This window comes from Gavialis gangeticus, unplaced genomic scaffold, assembly GCF_001723915.1.
Source record: "Gavialis gangeticus isolate Ggan-Ray unplaced genomic scaffold, GavGan_comp1, whole genome shotgun sequence".
Classification (NCBI taxonomy): Eukaryota; Metazoa; Chordata; order Crocodylia; family Gavialidae; genus Gavialis; species Gavialis gangeticus.
In genome coordinates this window covers 103,649,381-103,661,280 of record NW_017729024.1, presented here as the reverse complement: position 1 = coordinate 103,661,280, position 11,900 = coordinate 103,649,381, and the positions used below count along the sequence as shown (strand labels likewise).

At 44.3% G+C, this 11,900-nt stretch overlaps 1 protein-coding gene across 1 annotated transcript in view; it reads left to right on the top strand.

Annotated features, from left to right (window-relative positions):
* CUNH9orf135 (chromosome unknown C9orf135 homolog) overlaps positions 1-7,255 on the top strand; it is a 54,729-nt gene extending 47,474 nt beyond the window's left edge. The window contains exons 5-6 of the mRNA XM_019517474.1: positions 1,118-1,175; positions 6,315-7,255. Coding sequence (XP_019373019.1) covers positions 1,118-1,175; positions 6,315-6,506 — 250 coding nt within the window. The 3' untranslated portion in view covers positions 6,507-7,255. The remainder of the gene's footprint in view (positions 1-1,117; positions 1,176-6,314) is intronic.
* Positions 7,256-11,900: the final 4,645 nt, after the last annotated feature.

Here is an 11,900-nt window from a genome sequence, read left to right as displayed (position 1 = left end):
CCCTGATGGCATTCAACACCAAAAAATGCAAGGTTCTCCACCTTGGGAAGAAAAACCCGCAGCATACTTATATGCAGTACTACGCTTGCTAGCACCTTGGCCAAAAGGGACTTGGGAGTCACGATCGACCACAAGATGAATATGAGCCACCAATGTGATGCTGCAGCTGGCAAAGCAAGCAAAATTCTGGCTTGCATCCATAGATGCTTCTCTAGCAAATCCCAGGATGTCATCCTCCCACTGTACTTGGCCTTGGTGAGGCCGCAGCTGGAGTACTGTGTCCAATTCTGGGCTTCACAATTTAAAAAGGATGTGGAGAAACTTGAGGGAGTCCAGAGAAGAGCCATGCGCATGATCAGAGGACAGGAAAACAGGTCTTATGATGAGAGGCTGAGAGCTATGGGACTCTTCAGCCTGGAAAAGCACAGGCTTAGGGGGAACCTGGTAGCTGCCTATAAGTATATACGGGGTGTACATCAGCATCTGGGGGAATGTCTGTTCACCAGAGCACCCCATGGGATGACAAGGTCAAACAGTCACAAACTCCTGCAAGACCGTTTCAGGCTGGACATAAGGAAGAACTTCTGTACTGTCTGAGCCCCTAGGGCCTGGAACAGACTGCTGCCAGAGGTGGTGCAAGCACCTACTTTGGAGTCGTTTAAGAGTCAATTGGATGTTTATCTTGCTAGGATCCTGTGACCCAGCTGACTTCCTGCTCCTGGGGCAGGGGGCTGGAGTCAATGATCCTCCGAGATCCCTTCCATCCCTAATGCCTATGAATCTCTGAATATCAGTGTATATGCATGTGCAGTACATCTCAGTACATGCTCGTGTAGTTGGAGTACATGGTCTCAGTTAAATTCATATGAAAATTAGATTCCCCTATATTCTGCTCTGAACTTTGTTACTCCTTAGAAAAAAACCTAAGCAAGTACATTTCAGAAAGTAAATGATTTTATTTTGCAAACTAATGCTCTGGCCTAGATATTGCAATAATCCAAACAGTTAATAGTCTTTCTGAAAATGGCTGCTATCTATTATTTATTTTGTATAACATATAAAATAAATAGACTGCCTTAGGTTATTTCTCATGTCATGCGTCTCATTTACCTTATAGGGATCTAGATACAACATATCATATAGAATATGTTCCTCCATGTGACTACACACCATATGTAAGTAAATAGGAACACTAAAATGATGTTTTACAGTTTGTTTTAAATGCAGTTTCATCTGTAGAGTGCATAATTAACTTTAGGGAAACAAGAAAAAGCTGCTTCTGAAATGATGATTTGTTTGTATTTGCATAGAGCCATTAGCAATATAGCTACAGGAACCAGTAGACAAATGAGACAGTTATAATTTATTTTAGAGTTTATACATTTACAGAGAGAGTTTTCCATCTGCATATAACTTACTAGCAAACTGTTTAAAGATTCCTCACTACAGCTATTTATTCTGTCCTTTCTTGGTTTACTACCACAAGAGCACAGGGTTTGGGGGAGAAATGTGTTATTTATACGTTTCTTACTATCTTTGGTTGCATTTAATGGTGCTTCAGCAAAATAAAAATTTAACAGCTTCTTTTCTATCTTTTTCCCCCTGCTGTGTGTATGAATGTTATTGCTCTATTTATATAGATGGTAGAAGAATTACACTCTGTGAACATTAAAGCAAAATACATATCTGCAATTTAATAGTAATCAAAAACTTAAAAGACTTTTTAAAAAGTTTGAGGTTTTGGACATTTCGTTTTTCTTTGAGTGGGGGGAAAAAGGTAACATTTTACTAAAGATGTTTTGGAGTTAAAGGAGTAATGGCTGTGCCCTTTTGGACTCCTCCATATTGTAAAATAAACTTTTTTTACTGTGAATTTAATGTCCATGAAAGAGGCTATGTTGAAAGCTACAGAGACTGTAATCCTGTGTTCTCATAGCAAGTAAAATGCAGAGGTACATATACAAGCTCCTGTAGTCTGCCATGGCAATATGCCTTTGAATGGACATAGAGGGATTACTTCTCAAACTGAAAGGTTTGAGTTAGATTAAGAGGGAAGATGTGGGCTGTATGGGCTATGCATGGCCTCCTTCCACCCCTGTAGGCATACCCATGCCTCGGGATGTTATCTTAACTTGTCCACTGGGCTCTCTGGCCTGTCCATCAAGCTCTGGTTGGCCTCCCAAGGCCCTGACCTTGGCAAAATTCTCTTCTCTGAATCCCTGGCCCTTACACTCCTGTCAGCCTGCCATGCGCTTAGCCTTGGCAAAGCTTTCCCCTTTCCCTGGGCCCCTCATCCTAGTTTCTGTCAACCTGCCCCTTCCAACAACCTTTAGCTCTTATGGCCTAAAGACTACTATGGCTACTGCTTCACTACTATGGCCTTAGTCCTTGTGGCCTTGGCCTACACCTCCCCCAGCAGTGGCTCTTTTCCTTTAGGTGAATTAGTGCCTCATTTTGCTCATACTGAAGAGAAGCATAACGACTCTGCCTACTAGTCAAATAAAAAACCGTAACATTTCTTGTTTGAGCCAAAAGAAATCTTATGAGGTCCAGTAAGGATGAGTGCCAAGTCCTGCACTTAGGGTGGAACAATCCCATGCACCGGTACACGCTGGGGACTGATTGACCAAGCAGCAGGCCTGCAGAAAAGGACCTGGAGGTTACAGTGGACAATAAGCTGAATATAAGCCAACAGTGTACCCTTGTTGCCAAGAAGGCTAACAGCATACTGGGCTGCATTAGTAGGAGTGTTGCCAGCAGATTGAAGGAATTGGTTCTTCCTCTCTCTTCTGCACTGGTGAGACCACATCTGGAATACTGTGTCCAGTTTTGGGCCTCTCACTACAAAAAGTATGTGGACAAATTGGAGAGTGTCCAGTGGAGCACAACAGAAATGATTAGGGGGCTGGCTAACATGACTTATGAGGAGAGTGAGGGAACTGGGTTTTAGCTGGGAGAAGAGAAGTCTGAGGGGGGTCTAATAACAGCCTTCAACTACCTGAAGGGTGGTTAAAAAGAGGATAGAACTAAACTTTTCTCAGTGGTAGCTGATGGCATAACAAGGAGCAATAGTCTCAAGTTGCAGCAAGGAAAATTGGATTTTAGGAAAAACTTTCTTACTAGGACTAGGGACAGACATTCAAAAAGCCCAAGCCTGAATTGATTTAGTCTTTGCAGGTTACTCTAACTTACAGAGAGTGAACCAGTTTACAAGTGGATAGACATTCAATACATGCCTGTAGTGGCTCAAGCCAGAAGCCCAGGGGCGTTAGAGCAGCCCTCCCTTCCTTCCACAGGGAAGCTGAGCTGAGGAGGGGGGCATGGCCAGGCAGCCAGAAGCAATCCAGGCATATACAACTGCCCAGTCAGGCTGTTCGAAGCTTCGGTCCCTGATTTGATTTCAGTGGTCGGATTTCTGAATCTGAATCTGAATCGAATCGGGAGACCCTTTAATCTCGCTGAATCTGAATCGAATCGGAACCCTCTGAATCAATTCAGAAAGATTTGGTGATTCAGATATAAACTTTAATAGCTTTAAATGTTTTTTCTACATGCCTCAAGGTACGAGGCAGCTCATGAATGCTGTGATGGAGGGGTGGATGAAGGATCCCACAGGAGTGTGGGGGCTCCCCAGCGCGCTTGGCAGCAGACCCGGAAGTGGACCAGAAGCACTTCTGGTCCACTTTTGGGTTCACCAGGGAGAGTGTGGGGGGCCCCCCTGCGCCCCTCAGCTCCGTGACTGGGTACCCCCTCCTGGGTCTGGGGGGGGGCCCAGGGTCCCCCCATGGCTGATTGTCAAGCTGGGGGGATAGTAGGGGGGGGCCCCTGCCTGCTCAGCAGCGGACCCAGAAGTGGACCAGAAGTACTTTTAATCCACTTCTGGGTTCACTGCCGAGCACTTGGGGTGGGGGGGCCCTGCACTCCTGTGGGACATTCCATCCGCACCAGCATTGCAGCATTCACGAATCATGCCTGGTACCTCAAGGTATGTAGAAAAAACACTTAAAGCTGTGTCTATGGCCTAATCACTGATTCTCTGAATCAACATCGAATCTTCAGATTTGGATTTGGCTGAATTGAATCGGGGACAGTGATTCGAATCAATGAATAGAATCATTGTCCCTGATTTGGGCCGAATCAGAATCCAAACTGAATACAGCCCATTTTGCACACCCCTACTGCCCAGCCCTAGAGGGGAATTTTCCCCCCTTCTCCCTCTCCCCCACTGCCACAAGGCCAGGAGGGGGGCCCTGTTCAGTGCTGGGGGGGGGCTCTTCTCCCTCCTCCTCCCCTTCTGGCACCATGGGGTGGGGAGGGGGGCTCTGTGAGGCTGCCCAGCCCCAGAGGGGAGTCTTCTCCCCACTCCTTCTCTTCCATGGCAGGAGGAGGCTCTGTTCCATGCTGGGGGAAACTCTTTCCCCTCCTCCTTCCCTCAGAGGGGCAGTGGGAGCACACAGCTCAGCTGGGCAGGGTGGGGGTGGGAGGGTCTAGGGACTCCCCACCATGGCAGCACACACTCCCTCACAGCTGCAGCCCTTGCTGCTTGGCAGCAGTAGCAGGCAAGGAGGTCAGGGTGCTAGTGTCTGGCGCAGGCACGGCTCCAGCCAGCACTGTGCTGGGGGACAGAGCAGAGCCTGCCTTATCTCCCAGTGGGGCTCTGAGCCTGAGCTTGCAGCTCCAGTGCTGGTGCCAGGTGCTTCCCTGCACTCCCCACTGTGTACTCTCGCACAGCCCCCTCTCCCAGTCTTGCGGAGGTGGGGGTGGGGGGAAAAAGGGGAGGAGGGGAAAGAGTCCCTCTCCAGGAACAGAGCCCCCCTCCCAAGCCTGCAGGACAACCTACCCAGCACGACCCCATTAAGGTGAAAGGGGCAGGGAGAAGGGTTAGTTTTTCCCTCTTCCCTTTCCTGCGGCTGGGGTCTGCCAGCTGCAGGGGCCATTGCTGCAGCCCCCTCCCCTCTGTTCCCTAGTAGATAGGCTGACCTCAGCTTCAGTGGGGGAAGAGGGAAAGGAGGGAAGTATTAACTCCCTCCATGCCTACTTTGCCTTAATGGAGCCATGCCAGCCGATGTCTCTGCTAAGGCCGGTCCCTGCTTCAGCTAGAGAGCAGACGGGTGAGGTCAACCCTGCTGTGGAGCAGAGAACCCTGCCCAGCCAGAGAGCATACCAGGATGCTGGGGGTCTCTGAGTTATCTTAAGCCAGCAAGGAGTCTGGGACAGACATTGCATAAACTGGTTCAACCAGATTTATCTCAAACTGGTTTCAGCCATTTTGAAACTGGTTTATGTGCACTGAATGTCTGTTCTGTTACAAGTTTAAACCAGTTTCTGATCATTTAAACTGGTTTATGTATAATGTCTGTCCCTAGCCTAGGAGGGTACTAAAGCATTGGAACACGCTACCCAGACAGGTTGTGGAATCTCCATCCTCAGAGGGTTTTAAGACCCAGCTAGACAAAGCTGTTGCTGGTATGATATAATTTGATGAGCAGGACTAGCTGACCTTCTGAGGTCCCTTCCAAGCCTAATTGTCTACCATTCTATGATATTTGACTTGCTGCGAAATTCGTAGGTATTCCAAAAAGAAACTGGTTCATTACCTCAAGATTTAGGAATACTGGATACAAGCAAATATTGACTTTCTGTGTTTTTACAGAAGTAAGCTTCCATTTGTGATGCAGATAATGTTATAATGCTCTGTTGTTATTAAACTGGATGTCTAAGTGAAATAGACTGCAAGTAGAAGTCCTGAGCAGTTTTCCTTTATTAAGGCATATTCGCAGAGGAGTTAATATATATTGTTGCTCTCTTCTGGGGGCACTGGTTATAATCATTGCCCTGAGGTGGACACAGTCCACAGCAAATCCTTGGAATGGCTAATAATATTAATAAAAATTGCACCCATTTCATATAGTAATAAAAATGGCTTACAGCAATAATTACCATTGTGTGTTCTTCAACACACTGTAAATCTGAAGCGCAAAATTAGCCAAGGTTGCACAGGAAGAATAATTTGATTTAACCAAATACATTTATTTGAGTTAATTTACACAAATCATCTTCAGAACGAGGAAGGAGATCAAACTCCTAGGTTTACTAGTTTTGGCTACTCAACTCTAAGTATCGTCCAAGGTAGAATGTTAGAATTCAGTAGATCTAATATTCTGACCATATATTTTTTTAGGAGATAGATTTTTAATCTGTGAAATGGTTTATTTCCTATAAAGTAGTTTGACCATAATGTGCACATTATCAAAGAACCATGTTTTGAATCTCTGTTTACTAGAAAATAACTCCTGTCTTTCTTGCTTCCATAGGTTGGAGTCCAACCAGATGGTTATTCTGTAGTTCATAGAAAATGTCATTCTCAGTTTACTGACACAGCAGATTACAGAAGACATGGCATCAACACTTGGCAAGATGAGAGTGGGATTTATGCCAATGCAGCTATAAAGCACAAGTCCTTCCCAGTAACTAATCCTATACCTTCAAATGTACTTGATTCCTGAACCAAACCCAAGTAACTCAATCTGAAAAAGAAATTCTGCATTTCACACATTGACTATATTTACCAAATATATATATAAAAATATATTTGAAATACTTGCTTTTGTTTGCTTTACAGGAGTGACCCATCTACAGTAAGGAAATATATGGCATATGTTTTATATGAATCATTTGTATATATTGAGTATTTTTATGATTAATCACTTTTATGGTACTTTGCTAGATGTATATACTGGAGATCAAAGGTTTAGCTGAAACCCTTTTTTTCCAATATGAAAAATGAACAACACTTTGATTAAGACTACAGACAATGGCACTGCTGCCCACAAAATTCACATTAACTGACAGGCAGCTATCAGTAATGGACAAAAAGCCAGCAATCCCTCTAACTTCCACATTTTTTTTCTCTTTGTTATTGCCATCTTGCTTCTACAGACTTGACCTGAACTTGATGTAGGACTTAAAGGGATCTTTCTAGGTCATCATCATATCCAGTCTTTGCTTATTGTAGGCAACTATCTCATATAATCTTGTTAATAAACTTTTTGAGATTTATGTTAAAATTAGGCAGGTTTGCCCTCACCTGGAAAGTTATTCTAGATCCTCACTGCTCTGATTTAAGAACCTCTTCTAATTTCTAGCTTAAATTTATGCAGATACCATGTCTCTCTTTGCCGTGTTGTGGCATGTCTCAAAAAAAGCTCACATTTAATAATCTCATATTGGAAGTTGATAAAGTAAAAAAATTCTAGCAAGAAATAAGAGAAAAAGAACAGTAAGAGTGAACTTGGTATTGTGACTTGGCTTGTGTCATTATTCAGACATTGCTTTACTCTTTTTCTTGTGCCCTAAAGTTCTTTTTAGGGAGGGTTTTTCTTTTAAGAATCACATGGACTGGCAACTTCATTCTGTCAACAAGTATGGCCAGCATAACAGTGCAGTGCTTCTTTTCATAAACATCTGTTCTTATGCAGACAGCTTTTGCTCTACTCTCATTTACTGTGGCGTCAGATGGCATTTCAAGATATGCCAGTATCTGATCTGTATTTCCTGTTTGTGACAGTCAGTGGGCGCATCTGCATGAGACATTTACTGGACAGTTGATTAACTGTACAGTAAATCTTTCAGTATCTACATGTGCATATTAGGACTCATGAAACTAATAAACTCTGCTGCGGAGTTTTTTCATGCACAGCAGTGTATGTGTAGACACTGACCCAGGTGCCTGGGGCATGAGGGTGCGCTTCAGTGCAGGGGCTGCCTGCTGGCTAGCCCCACACTGAAGCACCCTTGCGCCCTAGCTAGCCCCTCCATGGCACATTCAGCCCAGTTTGAGCACCACAGGCTGGCCCCCTGAAACCCTGCTAGCCAGGGCTGCTGCAACCTGTTCAGTGTGCTGCCGTTTGGGTGCACCTGTAAACCATCTGCCCGGGAGCTTCCCAGGAGCAATACACTGTGGAGCAATAAGCTCTGCAGTTTATTGCTGTGTGTTAATGGCACATAGACATGCCCCATAAGTACAAAGGCTGCAGCTCTGCAGGCTGATCACGTATTATTGAAAAGTTGTCAATTTTTTCTCATGTGCCTCAGGTAGGCACTGCAAAACCATTGTGCACCTTATTGAAAGTCCATTTCTTCTGTAAAATCTCTGTATCCAACCTTTGCTTGGCCTGAATTGAAGACCTAATCCTAGTTCTCTAGTGATTTCATGTGTTTTTTATCTGAGACTTTTTTGTTGACGCTGCATATACAACCTACTTTCTCTCTCACACACATACCACAAGTTATTCTTCAAATTCCCGGTATTTTACCCCTGGGTCACAAAATGCTTATCTATCAGTACTGCTAATTTCTCCTTTCCCTGATCTCTTGGACATGTTTCACTGATGCTGCACTTCCAGCAGCATTGGTTTCAAGTTCTCCTACTTTTGGTATTTTTAAGTTTTTCACTGACAGTGAAAGAATGTAACTGCCTTGTCCCTCTTGTGTTTGTAGGTTTAGCAATGTAGCTGCTCTTCCGTGTGCCCCTACTATAGCTAGCAATGAAACACTGGAAGCTGCAAGGGGCTGGGAGAGCAATCCCCCCAGCTGCTGCTGGTCACACATCAGAGACCAGTGGAGTATCAGTTTAAGTGAAATAGAGGAGGGGGGAATCAAATGAACAAGCCTCTCATGTGCCCTGGACAGAGTGGGAGGATGGAGGAGAGAAAGTAGAATATTATGTGATTGTTGGGAGGGCTGGGCCCAGAGGGGGGACCTGAGGCTTACCTGCCCTAATCAGGATACCTTGCAGTTTTGCTGTAAGTGGGCTGCCACTCCAGTCAGAAGATAGGCTCCTGAGACACCAGCTGCAGTAGCCCTGTGGTATGGACTCCCTGGGGCCCCAATATAGTGCCCCTCTGAATTGGCACCCAGGGCTAGTGGTCCATCTGCTAACTTTTGTCTTGACAAGCAACTAAATGCCATTACCATATTTCCTTGTGTATGTATGCATCCCAATTTTAGCAGCTGATTTTTGGGAAAAAGTTTTGTGTTGTATATGAGAAAGTATAGTAGGTGCCCAGAATTGTACCAGAATTCTGGATGTAGTCTTACCACAGCCTTACACAATGGTATTTATACTTTTTGATCTTTGCAGATATACATCCTAGGATTTCATTTTCTTTTTTCACTATTGTATTATATTGGTGGCTTATAGCCTGTCTTTGACTAATGTATTCAGGTCTTTTGCCTCCCCTATTGTTTCTAGGTGATACACCCTCAAATTATTGCAGAGATTCTTGTAAATGGATGCCTGTTTTTTTGTTATTAAATTAAATCACATTTCTGCCAGATGTTATCCAGTCCCTCCTTCATAATATTACAGTCCTCTTCAGTATTGATAATGTCACAGAAGAGTTCTGTAATTCTGTTGTGAGACTCTGCTAACTGAAAAGGTGGAGCGGTGTTCTAACAGGAGCTGCTCTGTGACTTAGAAATTGATTCAAACTATGTGATGTGTCTAGCAGAAGAACAAAGATTGCTTCTACCCTGCTATAAGGCAGTTAGATGATGGTTATAGTAACTTCACACTAGGAAAGGTATGTAATATTTGTGGCAGGTCCATAGATTTGTAATCAATAAGCTATTTTTATTAATCTGGTTTTTTACATCCCTTCACATATAAGCAGCAATATAGAATGACCACTTCATTCTTCCCACTTCAGAACAAGGTTAGTAACATATTATATTTTAATGTGATTTTGTTATGTGTAGAAATGTTCACTTCTCACTGTTCTAATGACATTTCTATCAATGTTATAGAAACTCCATGAACCTCTTGATGTTCCAGGTCCCCAAATTGATTGCCTGTCTTTGCTGATTTCAAACACAGTAAAGGTGATCCCATTGAATGTGGTTATCCAGTCAGGAAGAAGGTAGACAGGCTATGTTTAGGGCACCTTTTCCAGCCTGCTTTTCAGTTAGGGTGAGCAGAGTGGATCCGAAGAGGGCTGCTCAGTAACAGTTACAGCTGCCAAATTGCACTCCTGCCTTGTCCAAGTGCTAAATGATCTTGTAACTGCTGTTTTTGTGCCAGTACGTGACTAGGAGCTTCACAATCCTACTCCTGTCATCACTAGCCAGTTGACAAAGGCCTTGAAAAATGTGCTGGAAACGCCATTTTCATGGAAGACTTCTGTGTGTAATTTCTTTTATCATGGAGAAACTACCGCATATCAGCTTCCAGATGGTTCTTGACAGAATGAGACCTTAATCCAATCGCAAGGAGGCCAAGATAATTGGAGGTCTCATTCCTCTGCAGTCTTAATCTGCCCTCAAAGCCATTGAGATTTTAATATCTTTTTCTGCCTGTTCCACTGTTGAGGACTTATAGACTTATGGCTAGGGGCTGGGCAGGCTTATAATAGTGGTGACCTGTACTTGCCATGCCATGGCAAAAGGATATATGTGGCTTTCCAGGAGGGAAAACATTGTCATCTGCTGTCCCCACCACTTCCTGGTGGTGCTGCTGCTGCTCGGTTCACCACTACTTATTTATCAGAATTACCTCTACTTGTTTCACGGCTAACCTTCCCTGAAGGTCATCCTTCTATCCAGCACCTGTGTATGCTCTAGGTAGCAGTACAGCTCTGCTGTGAGTCCTAATAATGAATGGCTGGAGTGCCACACCAAAATTGTGGCTGAAGAACTGAGGCGATACAACATCAATTTTGATGCACTGAGTGAGACCCAGCAGGTGGGACATGGGCAGCTCAAAGACCATGGAGGTAGCTATACTTTCTCCTGGAAGGGTAAACAGGAAGGAAAATGCCAATTTCATGGAGTTAGGTTTGCCATCAAGAATGAACTCAGAAACCAACTCAGTTTATTCGCTATTGGAATTATTGAGTGCCTGAATCTCTGTCTTAAACTGGTGGAGAGCCAATACACCACTGTCATCAGTGTGTATGCCCTGACTCTTGATGCTGCCAATGAAACCAAGGAGGAACTAAAGATTTCTGGACCAATCACCAATTCATCTACTTGGTTATGCACTCAAACTTGCTCCAAAATGAGGGCTACAGCAGAACCAATGCTGATGAAAGATCAACATTGAAGGACTCAATCAAGGACCCAATCAAGCAAGGCCTCTTTTACTACTGCCTAGGTGAAAAACTAGGAAATTCCAATCAACAACACTGGGAGAATGTCAGCAGTGCTGGGGTGCCTGCAAGTCTACCATTATCAGCACCTGTGAAGTGAAAGTTGGATTCTCTATGATGACTGAAACTTATGCTAAGCTGGAGCCTACTCGCAAAAGTTAAAATACAAAATACTGATGCTAACTACATAGTGCAAGAGGATGCGAATTCACGGCTAAGCCATCTGAGAAGAAATAATGAGGTATCCCTTCCAGCTTACCTTACTATATTCATGATGATTTCAAGCAGGGTCCTAGGGGCATTTGTACACACCACAGCATTTGATCCTTGTTAATTTGCCACGCCTTAAAATTTTCAATCCGGGCTATTTTGATGCATCACATTTATGTTTGCATCCCACGGGCTTTTGAATGACTTAAATCCCATGTATAATTCCTGCAGATTTCAGCAGGGGGAGCCAAATATCAAGCTACCCTCAGTAATGTCTTTTCTAATAAGTTACAGCAGGAGGCGCCTGTTCACTGGTAAACCGACCTTCCTGCCCAGTCCCCGCTCCCTACCCCCTGCCAGTAGTCTCACGCTAAGTCCCCCCACACACACCCCACTCCAGGCCAAGGTCACCTCAAAACCCTGCCAACCAGTTGCACCCACCTAGGCTCAGGCCGGTTTCCCAGTAGGCGAACCCATGGTGATCCTGATAATAAGCTGTGTGAATCATCTCCTCCCTTCCCATTCCCTTCCCCCATGTTACAA